The sequence below is a fragment of the Cannabis sativa genome, chromosome 3 (assembly GCF_029168945.1).
Source record: "Cannabis sativa cultivar Pink pepper isolate KNU-18-1 chromosome 3, ASM2916894v1, whole genome shotgun sequence".
Classification (NCBI taxonomy): Eukaryota; Viridiplantae; Streptophyta; class Magnoliopsida; order Rosales; family Cannabaceae; genus Cannabis; species Cannabis sativa.
Genome location: NC_083603.1, coordinates 1,163,941 through 1,177,199, shown reverse-complemented (window position 1 = coordinate 1,177,199; position 13,259 = coordinate 1,163,941). Strand labels below are relative to the sequence as shown.

The following is a 13,259-nucleotide window of genomic DNA, read 5'->3' as shown; positions in this document are numbered from 1 at the left end:
CTTCAGATCAAATGGTGAAAGTAACCATTCAACACTCATGTTCTATTTACAGCTCAGAAATTGTTGAAGCTATAGGTATTAATGTATTATGATCACAACACTCCCAATGACTGAGGATCAGAAATTTAAAGGAAAGAAAAGTAGCCTTACATATTTTGTATGTAGTCTTACTCGAAAGCATGCCAATGTGCAACGAAAGTACTCATGATGACTTCTCAGAATTAGATTGATTTATTACAGTATGAGACAACACCTTTTAACAAAAGATCTTGATTCAAAGCTAACACTGGATTATTCATCATAAACACCAATCTCAATTTCTTTTTGCAAACTTCCAAGCAACCTTTCCAATCAAAGTATGCAAGCAACCTAAAAGTGTTGTAAAAAAGTTGAATAAGGACTTTGAAGACTTTGATTCAATATTGAATAAAGATTTTAAACAATATAGGACAGGGGGAAGAGAAAAGAGTAATACCTATGTTTTCTTGTCATCCACAATTATATTTGGGATGTGAGCAATAATTGGCCAGTCCTTCCCTGTCTCCCTCTCGACTCGTGGTCTTAGCAATTTACAACCAGTGATGTAAAGATCAGAAAGAGAAGTGGGTAGTTCTTTTGGCAAGCATTGGAGGTTACTGCAATGTCTAATTTTCAACTCCTCAAGGGAGGTGAGGTGCTGAAAGGCCGCGTCGTCAAAGCGCTTCAAGTTGAAACACTCGTTAATCATGATTTTCTTTAAACTGATCAAAGGGGCCTCCATGAGTTGAGCTCTTGGGAGTAATAATGGTATTAGTTCCTCACAATCAACTATTTCAAGCTCTGTCAATGACGGAAAATGATCTGCTAACAATGACACTTTGAGTCTCTCACACCACTTAAATTGCAGATTCTTAAGACGAGGAAAAACTCCACCTTCTATAAATGACCACTCTTCGAGCTTAGACAAATATTCAAATTTCAAGGTGTCCAATGATCTAAAGAATGGCTTTGTTTGTATTGCAATTGAAGAATCAACACTAGTACTAGTAGAGCAATAAAACTCTGAATCTATTCTCACCACACCACAATGCTCAATGAAAAGAACTTTGAGAGAAGGCAGTTGTCCCAACGACGGCAAGCAGATGCAATTGTGACAATTTACCATCTTCAAACTTACTAAATTAGACAAGCAGCAACAATCTCCCATCCAATTTGGGAAACTGTTGCCTTTGTAACTCCAAATCGTAAGTTCCCTCAGGTTTGGATGTGGCTGGAGGGAATTGAGTAGCTCTCTTTCTTTGTGCAAATCAAGTTCAGCTTTATTATTACCGGCCCATCCCAAATATAGACTAAGAAACTTCTTACTCTTTAATAATGGTGTTGCATCTGAAACTTCCTCAAGGCTACTCACATTTCTTAATCCATGAATAGAAAGACTCCCTCGTAGTTCTTGAAGCTCTTCCAACATTTTAATGCTACCACAATCTTTATTATTCCCCACAACAAATTTATTTAGTGTTTGCAGTTTTTGTAGCTTCCCCAACTGCAATGGCATCTCTTCTAATTTCCAAGGAACAGTAAGATGTCGCAACTTGATTAAATTTCCTATATGACTCGGTAGTCGAGTAACTCCTTCACATTCTTTCAACAACAAAGTCTCCAAATTATACAACTCACATATTGTATTAGGTATCTCTTCAATATCTTCACAATCTAACTTCAAATACCTTAAATACTTCAAATTTCCTATTGAATTAGGAAGCTTTGTGGTATAACAGTCGTTTATGGATAGTACTCTCAAGCTTGGAAATGATGTATCCAAGTGCTCAATCTTTAACAACTTTAGTTGGCTTGAACCTTGTTGCCACAATATGGTACGCAAGCACTTAGCTTTAAATAACTCCTCAAATTTCTTAGGGTCATTAGCTTTTGCACATTCTTGCATGTACGAAAAATGGCGAACCTTATGTGAGAATTTACTGCTATTATTCATCATATAACAAAACTCACCAGAAACAAATATTGCCAAATCGTGTATAAGATCATGCATGAGAAAAGTTGGCTCCTTCCTATTGTAATTTGATGGTTGAAAAAATGACATTAAGATTAGATCTTTAAAGTACTTCTTTCCTATTTCTTCAATTCTCATTCCCTTGCTAGGAAGTAAAAGACCTTCAGCCATCCACAATAAGATCATCTCTTCTTCATTGTATTCATAATCTTTAGGAAATATAGCACAATAGGAGAAACAAGACTTCAAATGTGAAGGTAAATAAAAATAGCTCAACCATAAAGCTGGAAGAATACCAACACTCTCCCTCTCATACAACTCCCATGTCATCCCAATCCTCTTTATTTTGCTTCCCACGTAAAAGTCCCCCAAGTGATTTTATAGCTAGAGGAAGACCATTACACTTTTCAACAATTTTTCGACCAATTGCTTGCAAATCTGAGTACTCGTGTGAGTTGACATCGATTGCAGCACATCTAACAAATAACTGCAAGCCTTTGTCGAAAGATATAGTGCTTAGGGAATAAGTTGATGACTTAGTTCCCATTATTGATGCAACCCTATTGCTACGTGTTGTCACTATGATCTTGCTTCCATGCAACCCAGATTGAAAAGTACTTTTTATAACATCCCATCTGCTGCTATTTTCATCCCAAACATCATCGAGAATAATAAGAAACTTCTTCCCAGCCAAAACCTTCTTAACTTCATTTAAAACTTCAAACTCCTCTTCGCTTTCACATTTGGCAGATGCGACCTTCAGAATAATTGTTTTCATCACTTTAGAACTATTCACCTTGTCATCGTCTCCCACAGTAACCCAAACTCTGGTATCAAACATTTTGATGACTTTGTCGTCGTTGTATACAAGTTGAGCAAGAGTAGTCTTTCCAATACCGCCCATACCCACTACTGGGATCACTGACAATTTGTCACCACCAGTTGTGTCATCTGACCGAAGCAACTTAACAATAGCTTCTTTATCAACATCTCTTCCATAAACATCAGATTCTTCCACCAAAGGACCACATACCCTCTCTGGCTTCTTATGATTTCTCACACGTTCCAGACCAAGATCTTTATGGTCTAGAAGAAACTTCAACTTCTCTAGTGTCTCTTCTATCTCGGGTTGTATGTTCTTATCAAAAGAAGTTAAAGGAGTTGATGAGATGAGTCTCATGAGTGCCTGACAAGTATTATGAACGCATGCAATATAGATCAATTTATAGAGAAAGAGAGGAATTGTATTATATTCTCATATATTGAAAAAGACTCATACAATAGCTATTATGGATGTACAATTTTTTTTACAAACACTTTAATCCTAATAAACTGTCTAACCAAACCGAAAAAACCAACCAATAAAATCTAAATCGCTCAATTAATATGATGGGTTGGATTGAAATATAACTTGAATGAACCAATTTACAATTTCTTTGAGAAAATATACATAACATATTATATAAACTATGGGTGGATTTATTAGTAAAGCCTAAATGACCATTTTCTCACTCTATGGTATAGTAAAGCCTAAATGACCATTTCAACTACCTTTACCCTAAGCCTAACATTACAAGTCTAGAAAGACCTTCTGATTCTTGGTTGTGCATTAATCTATATTAGTGGAGAATAGTAAGTATTGCAAGCATATGGAATTTTTGGTTAGTGGATTGATGATTGTAATTGGCATACATAAAGTGGTTTAATTGTTAGTTAATTGCATTCTATGGTTTGATGAGCTAAATGAAAATAAATTGAAATATGTCAAGGGTGTAATTGAACTGAAATTCTGGATTGTATGTATAAGTGAATTTTTTCATAATCATATTATTGAACCTACTTGAAAATTACTCATGTTTTGGAGATTGACTTGTTTAATGTTTATTTAGTGTTTTACTCGAGGACGAGTAAAAGCTTAGTTTGGGGGAATTTGTTAGGTTATTTTTAGTATTAATTTTAGATTAAGTTTAGTATATTTTTAATTAAGTTTTAATCGTGTTTGGAGCATTTTTACGCTTGTTATCTTTTATTTTTACAGATTTAAAACAGAAGAAGATTAGAAAAATATCAGAGAAAAAGATGGGAAAAAGATAAAAAATATCATGATATTTAAAATAGAGAAAATTGTGGAAGCCGAAACTTCAAGCCTAAATTCGACGGTTTTCTGATTGGATTTTGGAAAAAGTCAAAACATGAAAGCTCTAGATCTCTTTTTTATCTTTCCGGAACATCTTGAATCGTTCAATTCCGAGCAATATTGAGAGAGTTATGGTCCAAATACTATCAGTCGACGCAGCAGAAAAAAATATCTCGTTTGAGGTTTCCCAAAAATTTAAATTCGAGTGGGAATTTAAATATTGCGTTTTTTCCATATTTTTAGGCCTTCAATGCCTATATAAAGGGAAGAAGGGAGTTGATTTCATCAAGCAATTTTAGAGAGAAAAACAGAGAGAATACAGATGGAAAGTGGAGAGATCAACTGCAATATTGGAGGCATTCTTCAGAGGGTTTTCAGCATTCTTCTCTTCTCTATTTTTATCTCTTTTCTTAAAGTTAATATGTGTGATTGTGCTTTCATGAACATGTGTAGCTAAACACTTTAATTAGGGTTAGATGGATATTGTTTAACATTGTTTATGGTTTTAATATGATTAATTTTCCCCCTAATTTCTATGTATTCTATTTTATTTGTGCTTAATTACTTTTAATTGCCTGATCACCAATTAACTGTCTATGATTTTGATGCGAGATCTGAGAAGTGAGTGTCAAATATGCTATAGTAGAATAGAACTGAATTTCGATATAGGACGAGAGTACCTATATGGTTTAGATAGATTATAGGGTTTCTGTGTTTAATGCCTGTTGCATGTTAAATTTATCACGAGAGTAGAAAGTTTGCATGTAATTGAGGTTTATATATCTGAGAAGACTATAAATTACCTTAATAAACCTGCTATTGCATTGGAATTAATATTAGGGAAATAATCATATTAGACCATATTCAATAGAAACAATTGAAATCGACACCCTAGTTTTTATCAACTTTAAACTTTCTTGTATAATTGTTTCTTACTAGTTTCTTATTCTTAATTCTTTCTTTATTTTTTATTTAACCAAATAGAAGTAAAAGTTTAATTTTAACGTACTTAACTACACTCCCTGTGGGATCGACCTCACTCCTAGTGAGTCTACTACTTTAAACGATACGTACACTTGCGTGTGCAAAAATATCGCAACACCAATGAAAACCGAGGCGCGACTTCTTGGTGTGAACTTGTGTCTTCGAGAAGGGAGGGTGGAGCCATAGGCTAAACACCCGAAACTTCGAAGATGATCATATCTAGGATTTGTACCATGCAATAGTTGGTATGAAGTCAATCCCTTAAGCATTTTAGAGGGGGTCCTATTCATGATATATGTAGCGGTTTGAACTAGGTATGACCAATAAACCAAGGGTAAATTGGATTGAAATCCTAGTGCCCGAGCAATGTTTAATATGTGTTGGTGTTTCCTTTCAACAACGGAATTTTGTTGTGGTCTTTCCACACAAGAATGGTAATTCAATATACCTTTAGATGCAAAAAAGGATTGTAAGTTTAACTCTTTTGCATTGTCGGATCTTATGGCTTTAATGGATGTTGAAAATTGGGTACAAACCATGTTAAAAAAGGTAGGAATGACATTTTGAACATCGGATTTATTCTTGAGCAAATAAAGCCAAGTAAATCTTGATTTGTCATCGACGATAGTGAGGAAGTATTTGTAACCTTCTACACTAAGTATATGAAAAGGTCCCCAAATATCCATATGAACCAAATCAAACACATTCTTTGAGAAATTGTGATTGGAAATGAAAGGTAAGCGCTTTTGTTTTGCCAAATGGCATATATGACAATGTTTAGTAGAATTTGGATGTGAAATATTATGTTCTTTATTGAAAAAACTTGAAATACACATCGAAGGATGTCCAAGGCGATTGTGCCATTGGTTTACATTGATTTTATTGAAAGAAAAAGGGAAAATGGCAGCGGCTGTAGCAGAAGGATTGTCTTGTTGAATCAAGTACAATTTCCCACTTCTTTTAGCTGTCCCAATCACCACATTCAGAGTAAGATCCTGAATTTCACAAGAATTGCGATGAAGCACAATATCATTAGAGTTATGAAGCATGAAATCAGTAATGGAAAAAAGGTTTAGGTGAAACTGTGGGATATACAACACATTATGTAGGGTGATGTTGTTATTAATCTTGACAGTTCCAACCTTTTGAACAGGGACATCTTGTCCATTTGGTAATGTGACAACCTTAGGGAAAGTAACATTAGTAAATGAGGAAAAACATTTAATGTTGAAGCACATGTGGTGAGTTGCACCACTATCGATTATCCAAGAAAAGGAATGAGAATTTATACCTGCATGATTCGAAATTGCAGGGTTGCTGGCTGGGTTTTCAGCATTGCTGGTATGTCCTAGCTGCTGGCTTAGAAGTGATATGAGATGCTGGCAGTGAGAAGTAATATCAGCATGTGTAAGCTGGTGATCATTCTCAGGTTTCGGGTTGTGTGTGGAAGCAGTATTTGCCTTCCCTTTTCCCTTGTCTTGCTTCTTCTTATCACCATAGCCGGGGGGAATCCATGCAAAAAGTAACATTTATCAACCAAATGGCCTGGTTTGCCACAGTTAGAGCATGATGGCCTAGGCTTCTTTGCTCTTGGGGGATTGGTTGAAGACGAGGCAGCAGCAAAAGGAACAATTTCAGAGGATCCAAGGGATCGTTGACGCACTTCTTGAATGATCATTGCAAAGATTCGGGATAGGTTTGGAATAGGTTCATTTAATAGAATTTGAGCCCTAACCGAGGCATAGGATTCATTCAAACCAGTCAAGAATTGAAGGACTTGGTTTTGGTTGTAGTAATCCAAGAAAATTTTCATTGCACCACAAGAACAAGTGGTTATGGGTTGAAATTCTTTCAACTCATCCCATAGGGATTTCATTTTGGTGAAATAAGCAGAAACCGAAGAATCACCCTGCTGAAGCCGAGTGAGTTGGGTTTGCAACTGAAAAATTCTAGGGCCATTGCCCTCATTGAAACGTTCAGCAAGATCGTTCCACATTTCGGTAGCTAAATCAAAGTACATAATACTTTGTGCAATCTCAGGGGTGACAGAATTAACTAACCAAGACATTACAGTATTGTTACACCTTAACCAAGAATTGAGAGAGGGGTTACCAGGTTCTGGCCGAGGGAGAGAGCCATTGATGAACGAGACTTTGTTCTTGGCAGCCAAGGCCATTGTAATTCCTCTTTTCCATGGTTGATAGTTGGGGCCATTGAGAACTGTGGACACGAGTACAAGGCCAGGGTGATCACCGGTGCTCAAATAGAAAGGGCTGGAATGATCTTCAGCAATCGAGCGAGGGTGAGAAGCTTGAACTGCGTTGTCATCAACAATGGTGGTTTGGTCCTGGGGAGGAGGATCTGTCGATTGAGATTGAGTCCGAATCTGTGGGTTGCGAACAGGAATGGCGGAAGAATTGGGAGCTTGAACGGGATCGGAATTGATCTCGACTGTGTGATTGTCGACCGTGGAAGGAGGAGCTCCATCCTGGGAACGGGTCGAAGGTCTGGCCATGGAGGCTGGAGGCCTGATTACGTCTGATACCATATGAGAAGAAAGAAAATAGCAGAGGGAAAAACAGAGCTGATTTTCTATTATGAATTCTCTGCATGTTTTACAAAGGAGGGCTGAGTTTATATAGCCCCAAATAATCAAGAATTGTTAGTTGCATAACTAACTTACAACCGAATTGGCTCCAGCATTTAACAAACTGATTTAACATAATAAAACAACCCTAACTAACTTAAGCAAGTGGTTCCTAAAAGTCTTTAACAGTGATATTTGGGATGTGAGCAATAATTGGCCAGTCCTCCCCTGTCTCCCTCTTCACTCGTGGTGTTAGCAATGGACACCGACTGATATGAAGATCAGAAAGAGAAGTGGGTAGTCCTTTTGGTAAGCATTGGAGTTCCAAAAAGAGATCAATTGTCAACTCCTCAAGGGAGGTGAGGTGCTGAAAGGCCTCCTCGTCTAAGTGCCTCAAGTTGTAACAATAACCAAGTGTAATCTTCTTTAAAGTGATCAAAGGGGCCTGATTGAGTTGAGCTCTTGGGAGCAATAATGGTATTATTTCCCCACAACCATCAATTTTAAGCTCTGTCAATGACGGGAAATAATCTCCTAACAATGTCACTTTGAGTTTATCACACCAGATTAATTGAAGATTCTTAAGACGAGGAAAAACTCCCCCTTCGATAAATGACCACTCTTCCAGCTCACCCATAAAGTGAAATTTCAAGGTCTCCAAAGATGTAAAGAATAAGGGCTTTGTTTGTATTGCAACAGAAGAAGAAGAAGAATCAAGAGTAGTACTACAATAAAACTCTGAATCTATTCTCACCACACCACAATCCTGAATCAAAAGATCTTTGAGAGAAGGCAGCTGTCCCAACGACGGCAAGAAGCTGCAATTAGAACAACATGAAATCTCCAACCTTACTAAATTAGATAAGCAGCGATGGTCTCCCATCCAATTTGGGAAACTGTTGCCTTCGTAGTCCGAAATCGTAAGTTCCTTCAGGTTTGAATGAGGCTGGAGGGCACTCAGTACCTCTCTTTCTATGTGCAACTTGTCGAGTTTACTAGAATACCATTCCAAAGATAGATGACTAAGAAACTTGAAATTCTTTAATGCTGCTGCTGAAACTTCCTCCAGGCTACTCACATTTTCAAGTCCTTTAATAGAAAGAGTCCCGTGTAGATCTTGAAACTCTTTCAGCAACTTAATGCTAGCAGAATCTCTATTGTTTCCCACAACAAATGTATTCAGTGTTTGCAGATTTTGCAGTTTGCCCAATTGCAATGGCATCTCTACTAAGTTTATCTTAGGAACACTAAGATGTCGCAACTTGATTAAATTTCCTATATCATTTGGTAGTCTTTTAACCCTTTCACATTCCTCCAACAACAGTGTCTCCAAATTATACAACTTACATATTGTATTAGGTATCTCTTCAATATTTTCACAATCTAACTTCAAATATCTTAAATACTTCAAATTGCCTATTGAATCAGGAAGCTTTCTGATATGATAGTCCTTTATGGATAGTACTCTCAAGCTTGGGAATAACTTGTCCAACTGCTCAATCTTTAACGAATCATCGATTGAACCCTGGTGCCAGAATATGGTGCGCAAACACTTAGCTTTGAATAACTCCTCAAATTCCTTAGGGTCATCAGCTTCTTCACAATCTTGCATGAACGAAAAATGACGAACCTTGTGAGAACATTTACTGATATTATTCATCATATAACAGAACTCACCAGAAACAAATATCGCCAAATCATGTATAAGATCATGCATGAGAAAATTCGACTCCATCTCATCGTTATTTGATGGTTGGAAAAACGACATAGAAATTAGATCTTCAAAATACTCTTCTCCAACTTCTTCTTTTCTCTTTCCATTTGTAGACTGTAAAAGACCTTCGGCCATCCATAACAGGACCATCTCACCTTTTCTAAAATGATAATCTTTTGGAAATAAGGAGCAGTAAGCAAAACATTGCTTTAATTCTGGGCGTAGATTAAAGTAACTCAACCACAAAGCTGGAAGAATATCAACTTTTTTTCTATCATACAACTCCCATAAATCACTGTTTAGGATGTTGATCCATTCCTCCTTTCTCTGCTTCCGTCGTACGAGAAGACCCATTGACTTAATAGCCAACGGAAGACCCTTACACTTGTCAACAATTTTTTCCCCAACTTGTTTGAGATCCAAGTAATCATTTGAGTCCACAACAAGTGAAGCATGTTTTGCAAATAATTGCCAGCCAGCAGCCTCATCTATTCTTCCCAGTTGATAAGTTGACCCAGTTTTCATAATCGATGCAACATCTGTGCTCCGTGTTGTCACAATTATCTTGCTTCCATGTTTTCCCGATTTGAAACAATTGTTTAGAACGTCCCACTTGGAAGGATTCTCATCCCAAACATCATCAACAACAAACAGAAACTTCTTCCCAGTCAAAGCCTTCTTTACTTCTTCTTGAAGGTCATATGGATCCTGAATTTCACATGTTTTAGAAGTGATCTTCTCCACAATTAGTTTCATCACTTTTGTGCAGTCAACTTTGTCTTCCCCCACTGTAATCCATACTTTCGTATCGAACATATTGTTGACTCTATCGTCCATGTATACAAGTTGAGCAAGAGTAGTCTTTCCAATACCACCCATCCCCACAATGGGGATCACAGACAATTCACCACCGGCACCGGTTGTTTCATCCGGTAGAAGAAACTTGATAATCTCTTCTTTTTCATGATCCCTTCCATAAATATCAGACTCTTCTAGCGATGGAGCACATACCCTCTCCGGAAGCTTATGATTCTTCACATGTTTCAAACCGAGATCTTTATTTTCTAGAAGACGTTTTAATTTCCCAAGCGTCTCTTCTATCTCAAGTTTTATGGCCTTATCAAAAGAAGTTAAAGGAGTTGGGATGAGTTTCAAGAGCCCCTTCTTATACCGGCTGCTATGAGATTCGTGAGGACCACCACCTTTCAGCTTTTTTCGCGATGCTTCAGTGTCGATCTTGTAAACCACGTCGTCTACATGATAAATGGTGTCCTTGAAATCATCAAGCCACTTCCTGACTCTGGGTTCTTTGATAAGCTTCTCCTCAGCATCAATGAGCAGCAGATCAGCCGAGGACAGCAAAGTTTTCAGCTCCGTCACCAGTTTGAGAATGGCATCGTTTCCTTTGAAGAAGTCCTTCACCACAGAAGCTAACTTTTGCACCAACGGATCGAGGAAAGCAGAGAGAAGCGCTCCTCCAACCAATTCAGCAGCCATCAGATCAGATCTTCCAACAAATAGTAATTGCAGAAGAGAGAATAACTAAGAGAAATTGTAGCTAACAATGCTTGTGCTTGAGATTGAGAGTAGCAGTGTTGTGTTGCAGTAGTGATATCTAATTATGAAATGTAGAGGTGGTCAATTATGAAGACAATATTCCTGGGACCTACGTTATCACAATTATATATGGCCAAAGATAATCTCACACTTTAATCTTTAGTATTAAGTTATTTATGGTCTATTGAACTTTGCTGCATATTGTTTATGAGTTTGACTATTCATTCAGCTGCCATAACTGACTGATGAGAAGTCTTTTTCTAAAATCACAATATGACTCAGTCAAAAACAGTTCGTTCCAAGCAATTATTGTTTTAGTTACAAAGTAGCACAAAAGAAATTTCATCATAAGAAAATGTGAGGTTGGAATTACACATCTTGTCATCTTCATATATATATATGGCCTACATTATCACTATAATGATTAATGTCCTGTGATAAGAGATAATCCATAAATAAAAGTTTTTTTTTTAATAATAAATCAAAACCATGCTTAAACATTACATGGCTATTTTCATTACATGGTGGGCTAGCATATACTAAATAAAAAGGGTAGTAGAGTAATTGTCTGAGGGTTGGGTTGTGAGTGAGAATAGGTTCTATATATATAGCTAAGTATAGAAAATTTCTTAATTATGCAGCTAGCTAATACGAGATTAAAAGAATAATCCATTATCTTTCTATTAATTAAGGAAATTAAATACAGGAAGTTAATGTGAGATCAATATGGCATGGCAAAGAGGAAGAAAATAATCAAACCGCACAGCTCAAAACACTTTACGCCGTTAAAGTATTTGAATGTCATTTTAATGCAATGTCTTTTGACTATTTTAGCGAAATAACTATTTCATTTTTAAATGAATGGAAAGGTCATTCTAATATAACATGAGAAAAAATTTAAGGATTTTTTTCATTAATTTTTTTTTATGTATTTTAAATTTTATTTCATTTTATTCTTATTCCTATTCCCGTTCTTATTCTTATTCCTCTGTTTTTATTCATATCAACCAAACGCCACCTTAATGTAGAAATTGTTGGGTTTTATATCCTAAATAAAACTCATTTCAATATAATAAGATTTACTTATTAATAAAGATCAGAAATAACATTTAATGTTGCATGGTTCACATGATTTATTTCATGATTATATATATATATATAATGTATGAATTCTATTTAAGTCCAGAACATATCAATTTGTTAATGATTATAGTGTTGTCAGCACAGTGGAATATAATCTTGATTATATGTTCGAAAGTTTATTCCCTGATTTGTCAGTTCATTAGATTTAGACTGACATGATAATCAGCGATAGGTATTCTTACACCTTGGATAAGTGTTATGTCCTTTCCAGGACATTGGCAAAGTTTACCAGCATCGGATGTATGTAGTATACATCGGAAGGGTCCGATATTGAACTTTGATTAGATATATTAAAATTTACCGTAATATCTATTCAATTCAATATCACCCGTTGATCCTAGATCAAATGATCTTAATCCTGATATGTTTAGGTTCGATCTCAAGAGTATTATACATGTTCTTTGATTTGTTAGTTAAGCCTACTTTTGGGTCAGGGTGATACGTACATTTTGGGAACATGATAGTATAATTGAGTGGGAGCGCTAACATAAATATGGAGTCTATAACTTCTATAGGAATTTAGAAATGAAACGATGATATCCTTCGAGCTTGGCTAAACAGAGATAAATAGTGGAGATCTCATTTCACTTCGCTGAAATATAATTTATACGGAGCTAAGTGTTTTAAGGATAAAATACATTGAATGTGTAACGGTAACTCAGTGCCTATTCAATGTAGATCATCTATTAGAGGGTCATTGATCAAATTAGGATTGTAACAATGGATAACTAATGACGTATCTATATCGTGGAACATATAGAGCGTTCTATATACTGAGAGTGCAATTCTAAGTTCTATGCGTGGATTCAACGAAGAATTAATAAGTCAGTGAATTTAAGATATAAATTCTTGATCTGCTTATTGGAAGCTCGGATATATAGACCCATGGTCCCCATACTAGTTGAGACCATACTGCTTGTAAGACTCAGTTAACTGATTTTGATTAATCAATTATAATTCTAAAGTTAAACTATGTCTAGTTTATGAGTTTTCACTAAGCAATGGCGAAATTGTAAAAAAAAGAGATTCTAGGTTTAACTTTGTATGTCTAATTAATAAATATATTAAATGAAAATATTATTTAATAATTAATTTTTACTTATTAAATAATTAGAATTGGCATTTAAATGGTTGAATTTGAAAATTG

At 35.9% G+C, this 13,259-nt stretch overlaps 2 protein-coding genes across 2 annotated transcripts; both read right to left on the bottom strand.

Annotated features, from left to right (window-relative positions):
• Positions 1–475: 475 nt before the first annotated feature.
• Positions 476–2,161, bottom strand: LOC115709491 (putative disease resistance RPP13-like protein 1). Its single transcript, XM_061111361.1, has one exon. It carries the CDS (start codon positions 2,159–2,161, stop codon positions 476–478), a length of 1,686 nt encoding a protein of 561 aa, XP_060967344.1.
• Positions 2,162–7,680: 5,519 nt separating this feature from the next.
• Positions 7,681–11,172, bottom strand: LOC133035563 (putative disease resistance RPP13-like protein 1). Its single transcript, XM_061111435.1, has one exon. The coding sequence runs from the start codon at positions 10,907–10,909 to the stop codon at positions 7,871–7,873; it is 3,039 nt and encodes a 1,012-aa protein (XP_060967418.1). The 5' UTR covers positions 10,910–11,172; the 3' UTR covers positions 7,681–7,870.
• Positions 11,173–13,259: the final 2,087 nt, after the last annotated feature.